This window comes from Lepisma saccharinum, chromosome 24, assembly GCF_977018435.1.
Source record: "Lepisma saccharinum chromosome 24, izLepSacc3.1, whole genome shotgun sequence".
In the NCBI taxonomy this organism is placed as follows: domain Eukaryota; kingdom Metazoa; phylum Arthropoda; class Insecta; order Zygentoma; family Lepismatidae; genus Lepisma; species Lepisma saccharinum.
The window spans coordinates 57,598,769-57,614,279 of NC_139252.1; the positions used below are offsets into that span (position 1 = coordinate 57,598,769).

General features: G+C 38.0%; 1 protein-coding gene across 1 annotated transcript; it reads left to right on the forward strand.

Moving 5' to 3' along the window:
• Window positions 1–25: 25 nt before the first annotated feature.
• On the forward strand, window positions 26–10,641 carry LOC145978283 (soluble calcium-activated nucleotidase 1). The gene is made up of 4 exons (XM_083110807.1): window positions 26–1,023; window positions 4,974–5,177; window positions 6,639–6,796; window positions 10,044–10,641. The coding sequence occupies exons 1-4, from the start codon at window positions 378–380 to the stop codon at window positions 10,254–10,256; spliced, it is 1,221 nt and encodes a 406-aa protein (XP_082966933.1). The 5' UTR covers window positions 26–377; the 3' UTR covers window positions 10,257–10,641.
• Window positions 10,642–15,511: the final 4,870 nt, after the last annotated feature.

The following is a 15,511-nucleotide window of genomic DNA, read 5'->3' on the forward strand; positions in this document are numbered from 1 at the left end:
AATGCATATTGCAAGTAATTTAACTCATCATTAATTTCGTCACATTGAACGATTCCTAAAGCCTACACCTGCCTGCCTTTCAGCAACAAAAGACATCTGTCTTCGTCACTGCAAGATAATTTGGCATTCTTTTTACACGAAAATGTAGTTCTTCGGTAAACTTTCTACAAAGATGCGTGTGTTATATGTAAAGTGCGTTCAGTTTGGAAATAATTTTCTATATATAACTTGAAATTTGTGATGATTTTCTGTTTTATTTCGCCTTTTGTAATATTCAGTACTTTCTCCTTAAATTTTCAGCGTAAAGTGTTATGCTTGAAAGTGAAAGAGATGAGTGAGTTGTGAAACGTGCAGCAGATTTGCTTGTATTTTGATACATGCCACAAAATTTGGAGGAAGATGACATGAACATGTCTCTTCGAGACTGGAGACAAGCCATTCTTACACCCCCAACGTACCGGGTAGGAAATAGTACACTTCGAATACAAACCCAATTTGTTACTTTGATAGCTGTTGTAGGATTAGTTGCATTGCTGATTTTATATGCTTTATCCTCAACAAGATCAAAAACAAGTTTGACTAGTAGTTTGAAACTTCATAATGAAGAATTCGGACATCAGCATATATTACCGGTTACTGAATATTATAATACTACATACCCATTAACACAACCTATAAAATCTAGGTTGGGAGTAAAATACAGAATAGGTGTTATAAGTGATCTAGATTCGAACTCTAAGAGTAAAACTGAAGATAATACGTGGATAAGTTACTTTCATAAAGGTTATTTACTGTGGAATCCTGTTTCCGATTCAGTTACAGTGAATTGGGACAGCAGAGAACCACATGTGTTAAAATCAACATTATCACAAGGAGGGAGAGGAATGGAACTTTCAGAACTTCTGGTTTTTAATGGGAAGTTGTATGCTGTAGACGATCGGACAGGTGTAGTGTATGAAGTAGAAGGAAACAAAGTGATACCATGGGTGCTTTTAACAGATGGAGATGGTAAAGTTTCAAAAGGTGAGGAGAAATAGTGCTGTGTTCCTACATTTTTTCTATAATGTGAGTGAGGAAATCAGGCTGAACAAACTATAAATAAACTGTCCATTTATCTCAGAAAATTGGTATAAATTAACCTGTCAATGAATACACACACATTTTTTGTTTTGAGTTCCAACTGTGTAATGTTTATGTTCTTTTGCATAACAGCTTTTTGTGGATGCAAAATGATATAATACAGTTATTTTTAGTGGTTTTTATTTTCCCTGCGATGTTTCATACTGGTGTCCCAGAACTTTTTTCAAGCTTGTAGTGAAAAGTAGAGTGACTAGCCATTAAAGGGTGTGTTTTTTAGGAAAATATGCGATATTGCCCGAACACCTCTCACTTGTTTATTTCGTTAATTTTAGCATTGATACTTACCTATTCTGTATTGCGGAAGATTCTTTAAGGTGAAGTTATGCCCTTTTCCATAAAATAGTACCAACTTTTCATATTAAGAGTCATTATTTGTATTCCTTGTTCCGCTTGGGTAACAGACAATATGACGTGCACTCGTCACAGATCATCACGCGTCGTGCTTTTGTTTTGTCGATTTGGAGTGGGTATGTAGTGTTTCAACCTTCTTCACCGAAAAATACCTACTTTCATGTTCATTATGTCATCACAAACGATTGACGGATAGCTCCAAAAAAACATTCACGATAGCCCCACGGACCATTTCCGGCAGGGTTAGGTTAGGCTGGGTTGGGTTAGGTAAGCATAGTTAAAAAAAATTCTCGTAAGAGAAAGGCACGTTTGGAAACACTGGCAAGACCGCGTGACTTTCCACGCTCGCGCCATCTGCAGGTACATAATGGAAACAACGGCATAATGTCAGAAAATGCAAGTTTATTTTTTGTTCTGCAGCATTCTATCTTGAAGTTTTCAGTTTTCGCGAAAGAGAATACCTCGAAGAACTTCGACAATGCTACAGAAACTGATTTCAGTAAGTAGTTTCTCCTGTAAATTTGAAGAAATCCGTTCGGGCGATATCGCATACTTACCGTGTTTTTTTTTGTGTAAGCTTGAAAAAGATCTGTAAACCCAGGATGAAATGTTGCAGGAAGAATAAAAATCACTAAAAATAATTGTATTATATTACTTTGCAACTGTGTAATGATTTTTGAAAGTTGTTCAGGTGCATGGGGAAGTCGTCTAGATTATTAGAAATGAGTGGCAATCTAAGTTTGGACAAATTATACCTATGCACAGTGTGCCAGAATTTTGAAAATGGGGACAAGAATCTGAATTGGTGAATAGAGATACTTTACGTTGTCAGTATTTCTAATAACCAAATATAATACATAAAAAAATAAAATGATTGAAGTTTTGTAATTATTCGCATGATGGCAGTGCAAAATAATGAAGTAACGTCTTGTGTACAAACAATGCCCTGTGCTCATCTACTGAGAAAAGCTATAGTTTGCAACATCACATAAAATCAGGTAAATCCTGTGCTTGGTGGCATGAAAACACTATCAAATGGAGCCACTGTGACCCAGTCGGTAGAGTGTCTATGGTTTGATTTTCGGGGTGCGTGATCTATGGTCGCATTTTTTTCCGGCCTTGTTCCTGCATAAAAGCGACTGTTGTTTACATAAAATGCAAGAAATGGGTACCTGGAGGTATTCCGAGGGGGGGGCAGCTTGATGCTGATCGCATTACCTCCACAAATGACTGAGATCGTGAATATGTGGAGCCTTCACATTCCCCTATATTCCTACATGGCCAGGTGCAGTATGCACGGTGGATATCACCTACCTTACACTACGAGATATATTTTATTAAAGCACAGTGTGTTCACATACTGACTGAAATAAACTTTACCCTTCACTGTTAGTAGTATAGATTTTTCATTGGCCAGGTGATTGTTGGGGTTCATTTTACACTCCGTAATGTCGAGAAAGCGTACATGATTTCTTATCAGGCAAAGGCTGATGTCTTGATATTATTGGATCAGACGAAATAAGCAGATGGTGCACTACATTTTGCTGATATAAATTCGGGATATCTCGTGGAATGTCAATCGGTTAATGTTCTTGATTATTTATTCTTGAGCCTCCTCAGAGAGATGCCAACCGTAGGAAGAGCTGCTGCTATGGCATCTGATGTGTACGCCACCGGGCATTTAATACCAGGAACATTCTGCTACAAGACGTTTTGCAGTTTCCAATGCATGTTCAGGAAAACTGTAGATGTTTGTGTGGTGACTTGACGATAGTGTTTACAATAGAGCTACACCTCGCTGATGCCTGTAATTTCAACTGACGTTTTAGGATTCTGTAAGATTTGGTGTGTTGTTTTGCAATCATTGGAGGTGTCACTACCACCTTGTTTAGGCTTATCAACGATAATGACCATAATTACCTCGATGTTCGGTTTCCGGGCTCTCTTTTTTGCTTTGTCTTCTCCACAAGCCTGCCTCCTCTTGAATTCGAGTTGATACAACATGTGAAGGAGGAACTCAAGAATCATATCGATGCATTTAGGATTGACAGTCAGAACTGAGTATTTGCCGCTCTTTGAGTGATCTTGTGTAAATTATTTTGATTTCTGTCGGCCAAGTGGCAAAAATGTAACACATCTGAGTAGATGCTGTATCACTTACTTTATTGTAAACTTATGTGGAAAAAAACTGTCAGATCTTCCTGAATGCCAACACAGAGGTATGTATTACTGAGATGCTGTATGTGGTCACCACTGTATTTCGATTCTGCTCGGTTTACGTTAAAAACTGCATTTTATTGCAATTCCATTTCAATACAGGCTTATTTGGCAGTGTGAAGTCGTATGCAACTGACATTCTTTTTGCATTTCGTAACTCCGCATTGGCACAAGTTGGCAGCCAGTGTTCTCTTGATTGCATTTATAAGACCCCATTGAATCATTCGGCATAGATATCTTCATCCCACCTAACCCTACAAATTTTGAAAGTCAAAGGGAAGAAACACACATCATTGCAACTCAGCTGAAAACTGCAGCGTATGAACCTGCTCGTGTAACAATCCCCACAATTCAGCAAATGAATTATTGCTGCACCCACAGAAAGTGGATACCTTGGTGATATGTAGAATATGTACCACAGTAGCCCACACAGATAATGTTCTGATAATTCAACACAAGTCTCAATGGATGAAACGAAACTTTGCGCGAGACGTTTGTGAAACGACATTTGCCGATCGTATTGGTTTTGCCCAACTTAAATCGTCATTTATGTTAATGCCTGGATGGAATATTTGCATTTTGAGGCAGGCCCATCATTGTTCTACAGGTAACAAATGGTTTAAAGGCTCTGCTTTTTCAAATTGGAATTTCGATTTTTGTCCCCATTTTCAGAATTCTAGATCACTGTGCTATGGTGAGAAATATATTGCGCAAATTGCTCCTGTCTGTACCATTTTGTGTGAAAATAATAAGGCAATGAAACATAAATCCTAACCTATAAAGAAAAAATGTATAAATAGTAATGCCTCAAGCATGTGAGAGAGTGGAGAGAGAAAGGCTAAGAGCGCCTAACCTACTCGTGTAGCTTTGGTTCTGTCTAATAGTTATTATCCCATATTTAGGGTAGTATTTCATAATTGACTTCTGGACGAAAGAAGGTGAAGAAAGTATTTTCTAGAAAAGAGCTAATAATCAATTAAGTCTGTTCAGTATATCCTTACATACATGTACAGAGCATGCACTCCACACCTCATCAACTTTGTTCTAAGAGGAGAGAGTAAAAAATATTATCCCACTGTGAAAAGTACATCAATAAATTTGGAAAAACTGTTGAATAGTAATGTAAGAAGGGTGATTCTGATAAAATTAATTAGAATTCAAGCATTTCATAACATTTATGTGGTAACTTGTACATTTGACAAGAATGTTAAAACACTAAATTAGACATATTCCATTTGAACATTGAAGAACTTCTTTATTTGCAGGTTTCAAGTGTGAGTGGGCTGCTGTGAAACAACATAAATTGTATGTTGGTGGTTTAGGGAAGGAGTGGACATCCGGAACAGGTGAACTTATAAACTTGAACCCGCAGTTTATTAAGACCGTTACTGTAAATGGCGAAGTCACTCACATTGATTGGCACGACAAGTACAATGCCTTGAGGTCAGCCATAGGTATAGCATTTCCAGGTATGTATTTCATAGCTGTTGCTAGGTTGGGTAATATCTCCGGGAAGCTTGTAGTCCTGTGTTCACTTCCTGACTAAAGTGTGGATGCTGGAATCTTCATTTTTCATATTGAAAGTTGTGAGGTACATTTTCCTACCATGTTTCCTCCAGAAATGGTGCAAAATAAACTCGTAAAACATGAAACTTAGAGTTTCTATATCGACGTGATACTTTCTCAAGTCTGAATTAACCTGTAAGTTATGCAATTCACAGATAATTGTTTAATTCTGCTGTAAATATTTGAGAAGCAAAGATGGACTCTTTAAACAGGGATAAACTTACCTACTCTGGTAACTACATAAATATACTATTAAAAGGAAAATTTTCATTTTGCGTAATAAATGTAATTTTAATATCAAATTCAGAATTATGTTTACCATTTTTACAACGAATTGCTATTTTATATACTGCTTTTGATCCTGAAATGTGTCCAATTTTTTTAATGAACTCTTGATCTTTTATTCAGCATAAATATGTGGCCCTAACTCTGAAGTAGTACTTCTCTCTCTCTCTCTCTCTCTCTCTCTCTCTCTCTCTCTCTCTCTCTCTCTCTCTCTCTCTCTCTCTCTCTCTCTCTCTCTCTCTCTCTTCCTTTCTTTTTCTCTGAGGGGAGAGAGAGGGAGAGAAACAAGGTCTCCTTTCTTTCTCTCTCCCTCTCTTCTTTTTCTCTCTCTTCCTTCCTTTTCTTTCTTTCAGAGAGAGAGAGAGAGAGAGAGAGAGAGAGAGCTGTCTCTCTCTTCTTTTTCCTTTCTTTCCTTCTTTCTCCAGAAAAGAAAGAGAAAGATACTCTCTCTCTCTCTCTCTCTCTCTCTCTCCTTATTCTCTCTTTTCAAGAGAAAGAGAGAGAGAGAGAGAGAGAACTCTTTCTTTTACTCTTTCACTCCCACTCTCTCTCTATCTCTCTCTTTCTTTCTTTCTCTCTCTCTCTCTCTCTCTCTCTCTCTCTCTCTCTCTCTCTCTCTCTCTCTCTCTTACTCTGAGAGAGAGAGAGAGAGATGAAAAGGAAAGATTGAGAGAGAGAGAGAGAAGAAGGAAAGAGTGGAGAGAGAGAGAGATCGAAGGATAGAGGAAGCGAGAGAGAGAGAAAGAAAAAAGAAGAAAGAGAGGATTCCTTCTTTCTCTCTGTCTTTCAGAAGTATGGATGATCGAAAAATGCTTTAATATCACGAACAATGGGGAGATATGTAGTTTGATATCATCTAGATGCATTTTTTGAACAGTAGTTCTTTAGGGGCATTGGGTAATTTGAATGTGTGTGTGTCACCCTGCGTGAAACATGACACCCTGCGTGAAACATGATACTGTGTAGATGTCATTAGTTATTCTATATTTCTTGCTTTCACTACTAATGCAATCAAACATACAGTGTGAAGTGGTGATTGATGTGTGCATGCTGAAATTATTGAACTTTTCTTTCGGTAGGATATGTTATTCATGAATCTGCAGTTTGGAGTGATATTCACAGTAGATGGTTTTTTTTACCTCGCCGTGCCTCAAAGGAAAGATATAATGAGAACCTTGATGAAGAGAGAGGGACAAACATCATGCTAACTACAAATGAACATTTTACAGATATTCAGGTACTTGTTTCTTTATTATGGATGACACTGTCTCCTTCAGCCTATAAACAAGCATTCACCCTGCATGCATGAACAACATACCTAGGCGACATGTGTTGCTTGTCACCTGTTTCTGTGTAAAATGGGTACCAATCAGGGGCAGAAAAATATAGGGTAACACTTTACTATAGGGGTGACGGATTTCTTACTTTTTACAGGAGAAAGTACTTAACGCAAATAATTTTCTGTAGCATTGTGGAAGTTCGTGAATGTAGTTTGGATCCATTTTAATGCGAATGCATGTTGTTTTATGCGAAAATCTCTGTCCATCATGCTGTTTCTGCTGCCGCCATTTGCTTTCTGCACGAGAGCACAATGTTCCGTGTGTTAGATGACGTAAACCCCGTAGTTAGTGTTTCAAACTCACAGTGCTTTCACTATAACATGACGTGTAGAGTATTTTCCTAATTTTAAATATTTTTTTTAACTATGCTTGCCTAACCTAACGGAAAATGGTTTGTGGGGCTAACGTCAATGGTTTGCGAAGTATTAGCATAATTTCAAATCCGGGCACGAAAGTAGGTCTTTTCCGGTGAACAAGATTGCAACACTGCATGAATCGACAAAACACTCTCACAATGCACGATGAACCAGTACGCTATCGCCATAATGTGTGTTACAGAATCGAAATAACAAGTAACAGTAAGTACTCGTAAGAAATAGACATTATTTTCATTAGAAATTCATTATTTCACCTAAAGAAACTTTCCTCCTTCCAGAATAGTACATTAGCAATGTAAAAAAGTGCGAAATAAATGATTTATAGGTGTCAATCCTATAGTAAAGTAGTACCAAATATAGGGAACTTGCTTACCATGGTGCCTGAAAAATTTCACCTGGCACTTGAGTTTTCTAATTCAGTGCTTTTTTTAAAATTACAGCACAGTATGTGTTTTTTAATGTTTCTGTCTTTTTTCTGTATTGCGTACATCATTAAATCAGAATATGAACATGACATTACAAATTTTTGCACTGTTGCTAGCCACATTTTAAAATCTGCGATGATATGTTAGTTGGACATATATTAGAATGTATTTCATAGTTATTCATGCCGCTACCACTTGAGCCTTCTTTGGGAATGCCACTGTGGCGCAAGAATATATACTTTTAATCCAATCTTGTATTAATTAATATATTAACTTATAACACCATTAAGCCTTGTTTCCATGATAACTAAAAACTCAATATGCTGACCAAGGCAAATATTTATTTTATTTTAGCCACTTGCCTGACACATTTTTTTCCCAAAAATGGTCCATATTTTACACATTTTTTTATTGTGTGTTTGTAATGTACCAATATCGGCAATTAAGGCATAGTAACGGAATTATATTTTTAGGATCAAATAAGGTCACAAGACTATTCAAATAAACCTCCATAATTATTAACCCGAGTTAACTCGTACATATATGCAAAGTACTACAAATGTTTGAAATATGTATAAACTGTCGAAAATAAAATGTCTTCACATTTTAATGCTGTCCAAGTTTACAGACTATCACACATACTGTCTCACATCAAATGTTACCCACAGTGTGATAAATCCAAAAGCATGGGCTAACACAGAGTGCAACATCACAATCTGGGCAATAGTATCTTGGCTCGCGATGATCCTTCTTTCCTCTCGCAGCACTGGAAAGGCGACAACTATGTAGTGTCACGGGAATCTGGTAGATGGCAGCAGTACCTCAACAAGCTATCTACACCTTCCACCTAGTGGCCAAAATGGGAATTAACACCTATTAAAGCTCAAACAAGACTGTCCGGGTAGGCAGAAAAGTGCACTGCAGTTGTACGATTTTAATGAGATAACTCGGGTAAATAATATGTAAAGCAAAAACAAATTCCGAGTTAACTTCGGTTAATCAGGCAAGTGATTAAAATATAAACTAAACGTTGGAAGGTTGAAATGTAACATTTAGTTTTAAAATAAAGTAAATTTCTGCCTTGGTCAGCATATTGAGTTTTTGGATAAATTAAATGTTTTAAGATCATATTTCAAAATGTGTATCTATATCTTAGTTCGATTCGTGTCTTTCTTATGTACATGTTGTTCAGGAAACCAATCATTTGGGAGATCCACTTTCAACATCATCAGGTTGATGGATTTTTGCATAGGTTCTTTGACCCTTAAAGGACAGACTGACAGCAGGAAGTATTTCCCTTAAGGGTGTCACAAGCAGCTTTTTCTCGTACTATGTTACTTTTTTAATGATCTGAGATACATGTTTTGAGTTCTGCATGGGTCCAGAGGTATGTAATTAACAACTAATCAAGTTTATTTTCATTGTTAATGAAAATTGTTAATTGGCCGCGGTGGCTCAGTCGGTAACGCATCTGACTACCATGCTAAAGGTCCCAAGTTCGATCCCCGGCCGGTTCAAATCCAGAAACTTTTCTAATGTTGGAAGCGGCCCCGGCGCCCACCCAGCGTGGAATAACATGGGTACGTGGGGGGTAAAGGCGGTCAGGGGCATGATGCTGATCACATCACCCCCATTCACGACCGGATCAAGAAAGTGTGGAGCGTTACCCCCACACCCCCTATACGCCTTCATGGTGAGGCATGATGCTAAGCACAGGGGAACACTTTACCTTTTTTTTAATTTCATTGTTACTATTTGGAAGGTGTCAGATTTTTTTGTTTTTTGTTTGATTTATTTTAATTAGTTTCGAAAACATTGCTTGTTTCTCAATTTTGATGTTTCAAAACACACTTTTGGCAATAGAAGTACGACCTTCCTACATTCCTGGTGCCAAAAGCATTGGTTGGGGAAGCAGCAGGGAAAGAAAGCCAAATCCTCCAGGATTGGAGAACATCCGACTGCTTTTCTCTGTCACAAAAATAGTTACTTTCCTTTTTTCTTCTTCTAACTGATTACAGAGAATTTATTTTTTGTGCAACAGGATTCTAGCCCAAAGTATACTGAACAAAACAAGGTATCATCTGTACCTCTAACATTCTTAGTCCCGGAAATATAAAATTTCATTTAGAAGCATGCAGAATTTCAAATTTCCTGCTGAAAACACACTCGTCATTAGTGCAAATACCTGGAAAATCAGCCTCGGCGTCTAAGGCTTAATAGACAGCAGCATGGAAATAATTCCACCTTCTTAAATGTATTATTGTTTTATCCTGCTTGTATTTATGCTGTGTCAAATTTTACTGTATTGCGATGTATGATTTTACCTTTATTACTTCTTCAAGGTATCTTACATTGGAGATGTGGTTCCCACACATGGATTTTCAAGTTTTAAGTTCATTCCTGGAACTGATGATCGAGTGATAGTGGCCCTGAAGACAGAAGAAAACAAAGGCAAAATTGCTTCATACATTATGGCTTTCACAATACAAGGGAAGATTCTTTTACAAGAAACTAATATAGGTGATTTAAAATATGAAGGAATTGAATTTATTTAGACACATTCCGACAGACAGAGGGGGGGAAATTGTGGGGTATTTATTATGCAATACAATCATTAAAATATTGTGTGCATAAGTTATATTTTCCATTGTGACTGTACATACAAATACATATATATATTTATGAACTCTTGCTGAGCTATTTATTAGTGTGTAAGTTTTTGGATAAATATTTTGTGATCGTTACAAGCTTCGGATGATTGCAAGGTGGAGATTTTTTGAAGGTCAGTGAACTGAACCTGTTTGAGTGTGATATCAAATAATAATTGGTTTCAGTTTTTGTGATATAGTATTATTGATTCTTGCATTCTATGGACTTTTGATTATTTATAATTCTGGGAAAAGCCATAATGTTGAATGAGAATAAATGAATTGAATTTTATTTGTAATTTTTATTGCTAATATTTTTCCTTTTGTTCAGTTGTGGAAATAAGGCTGTACTCTGAATTGAAGTGCATGTTTTTGTATTGGTGGATTGAAAACTAAAAACCATGGTGACCAATTACTAATGTATGAAAAAGCACAAAAGTTCTGCATTGAATGACAAAAAATATTTTGCCTTGCTTTTCTGCCACTTTTGGCTAATTGCGAACATGAAACACCCAGTCCTGAGTTTGAACCTGGGATGGGACCCCTTGCATCATGGTGCAATGTACTAACCACCCTGCCACAGAGGTCTTTAGGAATCAGTAAGAGAGAATTTACACCGAAGCGACAAGCCAATCTCCTGGGTTTGATGCCATTTTCCAAGCACCACCTTCTAAGGTATCATCATCACTGTGAGGTTGCAACACAAAGCAGTTTGTCACTGAGTGAATTCTGTGGATTGTTGGTAACAATGACCAGGAAGAAATGAAGCACTCATTCCACTTTTATGTGACCTAATGAATTTTCATATTGTGAGAGAACTAAAAGTGTGTAGTAGTGTTGTACTGTGGGTACAAGTTGTCTGGAAGACTATAAATGGAAATTCACACAGTGAATTCTCACTCATTTGTACACAGTGGATTGCTGCAATGACATTTTGGTGCATTTCCTCCATTGGTGTTAATGGTAATGGTGTGGCCTTGCAATAAGGGGCTTCTGAATTTGCTTCCCAGTTGTATTTTGCCAACTGTGGATAAAAGGCATTTGAAAACTGTTCATCACACAGCATTTCTGTTTTAATATTTGATGAATGGGTTTAACATATACACAACGCAGTAATTTCTTTCTCCTGTGAATGACTTCCATTACGTTCTTCAGTATATAACAGTGATACACCGTAACAATAAATCTGTACCAGGCATGGATCCATGAGGGAAGTCAATCACCCTGCCTACTTTCCAGACCAAGTTTTTGAAATGTATACTATGTCAAATATTATTGGTGGCTCAAGTTTTCTGGGAGTCATGGCAGTCCAGTCTGTAGGGCATCTTTAACTGCCATGCAGGATACCCAGATTCGATTCCTGGATAGGTGATATAAAGTGGAAATTTTCCTGCATAAAGCAGATCTGGGATTCACCAAGGCTCCAAAAATTGGTACCTGGGGATAACCCTGGGAGGGTAAAAGAGAACAGGGTGTGATTACATCACCTCCAGAAGTGCTACCATGAATGCATGGGACCCTACCTCCGCATTCCCCTATATGCCTACATGATGTCGTTCACGAGAACAAACAGAGAAATTGGTTTTAGGTTTTCTGTGCTGCTTTGGTTCATCAGAATCATGCCACTGAATATTCCAGCTAGTATTTTGTTTGCCAGGATCCCAGTACTAATTTAATGTAATCAAATCTTCATTCATCCTCATCATTGCGATTACTCAAAAGTGGCAGGAAAGTCATGCACCTGTGCATCACACTCTAGAATTGCAATGTTCTTTCTAGACTGTCAGGAGGAACAAGATATGCATTTTGGTGGGGAGTTCTCATTAAACTATTTTTTTAATACCAAATAATTTTTACGTCACATTGAAACGAATTCTCATGAATGTTTCTGCTTCTATTTTTTTTTGTTCATATCCATGTTGTTGCACAAACATTGCAATAAACTGCAGGATACAAGAAGATCCTCCAAAGCTATTGATTTTAAAATATAACCGGTTAACACTACATATTTGAGATTTGGTGAATGGCATCCTTTGAATAGGTTGTCCCCCAGTAGCACAAAACTAAAAGCTCTCAGTACAGGAATGCTCCATTGTAACCAGCACTTGCTACTTGTGTTGGTCAACATTCATCATTTTACGAAGGCAAAAATTGTTCAGGTTTACGGGATCCCTAAGAATCTGTAATCTTAGCAGGAAAAAAGTAATTCCCAACAGGAAAAAAGTAATTCCCACACAATTCAGTATCCCAAACAGTCTGGAATTTCTAGCAATCATGTATATTGTTAGTTCCCCATGTTCTCTTCACTATTACATGAAAAATAATATTTCTTAAACGCTGGTATAAGATTGTAGTTAAGTGCGATGAGAAGTGCTATGAAAAATAATTAAAACTATGTTTTTACTTACTTTTTACCTGTACAGTGGGGTCCATAACTATTACCAAGCAAATTGATCATAACCACGTTTACTACCTTTGTTTTATACAATGAGAGATTAAAGAACTGACAAAACACCAAACAATCTGCTTACAACAACCCCTGAACCAGTATACATAAAAATACGTAGGATGAAAATAAAAACAAACAAAAATAGTCGTTAACAATTTAGTGAGCAATACTTATGGATCCCAGTGTACTTCTCATATGGGGGTGTTCGAGATCTCGAGAAGTCTGTGCTGGGATCGGAAAAAAATCCCAACTTTTCGAGATCTCTAAGAGACTGGATATTCTAAATAATCGTACTTAGTAGCACATTCGATTGGGATATAGTGTGTAGAATTCGAGCTTTTAAAAGTTTTGGAAAATTTCGAACATATGTCTTCCCGAAAACTTCCCTCCCACACACCCTTTCTTCTCAACCTGAAACTGGTCAAACCTTAGAGTATAGAAGGGAATAGAGAGAGTGCAAGCGTGTTTTCTGGGCGAGGGGAATGAAGCCCTGAGGGGAAGGGGGTGAGGTAAAACTGCCATCTTGGGATGTGCCACAGTTACATATGATACAGTGCATACAGTTGTGGGAGTAGGAATTTGAGAGTGGAAAGTTCATTTATAGTGCATACTATCTGTACATTTCAGTGACACTACGAGTAGATAATAAATAAGAAGCTATGCCTCTTTACGCAGCTTTCAGATACAACAATAGAAGCGGCAAGAAATGTTTTAAAAAAGGAATTGAGAGGTCCCCAGATAAACATGCTTACAACATATTTAAGTTTATTATATACACATTCTGTTGTGTATTTTTTACTGGTATTATTATTAATGGTATATATAAAATTTTAAATTCAAATTTGTGACACATCAGATTACCGAAAATTGTTCGCACGTTTCATAAAGGTAACTATTGCAAATGTTTATACGTGTTGAGAACTTTGTGAAATGTAAATTCATTGAACGGACAAAGAGAGACTTCAGACATGGAACAAGAGAGACGTGTTGCTTGCAAACAAACCATCAGAAATAAATGAGATCTTCCGAACCGAAACGACATGCCAAGCTGCACGTGTTGCTGGCCCCATCGTGTCACCTTCGCCTGTTGGTGGTGCATGCATGGTTAATTTTTTTGCTTCAGACTGAAGGAGCCCGTGTCGCTTGTGGCCTCAAATAACTGAGTTTTCAGATCTAATGTACATGCGACTCATGTTGCGTCGGAACGACAAAGCCAACGTTTACACCTACCTGCATTGGTGAAATCCTCAAAGCGGCAGGCATCGCTTGATGTTTAGGTGTGAAATATCTCTATCGAAGCAACAAGCAACACGTGCTGCTTGGAAGCAAACCTTAAGAAATCAATGCAACTTTTCGAACCAATGTGACAAGGCAAGCTGTCTGTGACACTCAGAATGGTCCGTTTTCCCAGTAGCGTTTAGCGTGTCACCTTGGTCTCTTTTTAGCACATTTGCGGTGAATGCTTGCTTAGGGAGATTTTGCACTGAAATGTGACAAGCAGCATGTGTAGCTTAAGGATTTCACCCATCGAAGGCAGGCTAGTGTGACCTGTCACACCTCTATGGTGTGAAACATTGCTGTTGAGTTTTGTTCCCAAGCGGCATGTGTCGCGTGAGCATCTGAGAATTCACACCAGAGTGGCAAACGACAAGGGACACGACATATAGCTTGAGGATTTCACCAATGCAGCCTTGTGCGGTTTGTCTTGCCGTTAAGGCAGGTGTAAGTAAACGTCGGCTTGCTCGTTCCGACGGACACAAGTTGCGTGTATATTAGATCTGAAAACTCCATTATTTAAGGCCACAAGCGACACGAGCCCCTTCAATCTGATGCAAAAAAATTAACTGTGCATGCGCCACCAACAAACAGAGGTGACACGATGGACTGTATTAATAAAATGGACAGTCCGAGCGACACGTGCAGCTTGGCACGTAGCTTTGGAAGGTCTCATTTATTTCTGATGGTGCAGCCTGTCATATCGCTATGGTGTGAAATGTTTGCTGTTGATTGGCTCGTTCTCAAGCGACAAGTGACGACTGTCGCTTCGGTGTGAATTCTCACCAAAGCAAAATATTCATCGCGGATGCACGAACAACACACCGAAGCGACACTATGTATGGTATTGGGAAAATGACCCAGTCCGAGTGACACCTGAACAACAAGTGCAGTATGTAGTGTCGCTTTGGTTTAAAAAATTGCATTTATTTCTGAGTGTCTGTTGCCAAGACACACTTATCGCTTGAATGATTGGGCTCCAGTCTTTTGTCGCCTATCGCCTTATGTTTTGGCCCGAAATCTAGGCTACCTATAATCTCGACTTGGGCCTACTTATTGAGGTGGCGTAAATGGACATTTCCACTCAATTTTTTTTACAACAATTTTAAAAACTACACCCTGGAAAAATGACCCCTGCAAGTTCTCGCGTGTCTCTGCGTCCAGTTTAAGGCAGAAACGAGACTTCCAAAGTTGTGAGGCTAGCGTTGCGCTGAAAACACGCCGCCGCCATGTTATTACGTCCAGTGGCGTATGCTGGTTTTAACTAGTGGGTAATCTCCGACACTTGATTCATTCACCACTCCTGAAATCTCCATGCAAATATACCTCAACATCCATACAGGATTTATGAATATATGTGTTAAAAATTTTACCTTATTGTTGCAACCACTGTCGAATAATTGTTGTGATTGCACTTGCAGTTAATCTACGTTTAGAA

Coding starts and splice junctions, on each gene's coding strand:
- LOC145978283 (XM_083110807.1), top strand. CDS start 378: ATGCCACAAAATTTGGAGGAAGATGACATGAACATGTCTCTTCGAGAC. Junction 5,178..6,638: donor CATAGGTATAGCATTTCCAG/GTATGTATTTCA, acceptor TTCTTTCGGTAG/GATATGTTATTCATGAATCT. Junction 6,797..10,043: donor AACATTTTACAGATATTCAG/GTACTTGTTTCT, acceptor TACTTCTTCAAG/GTATCTTACATTGGAGATGT.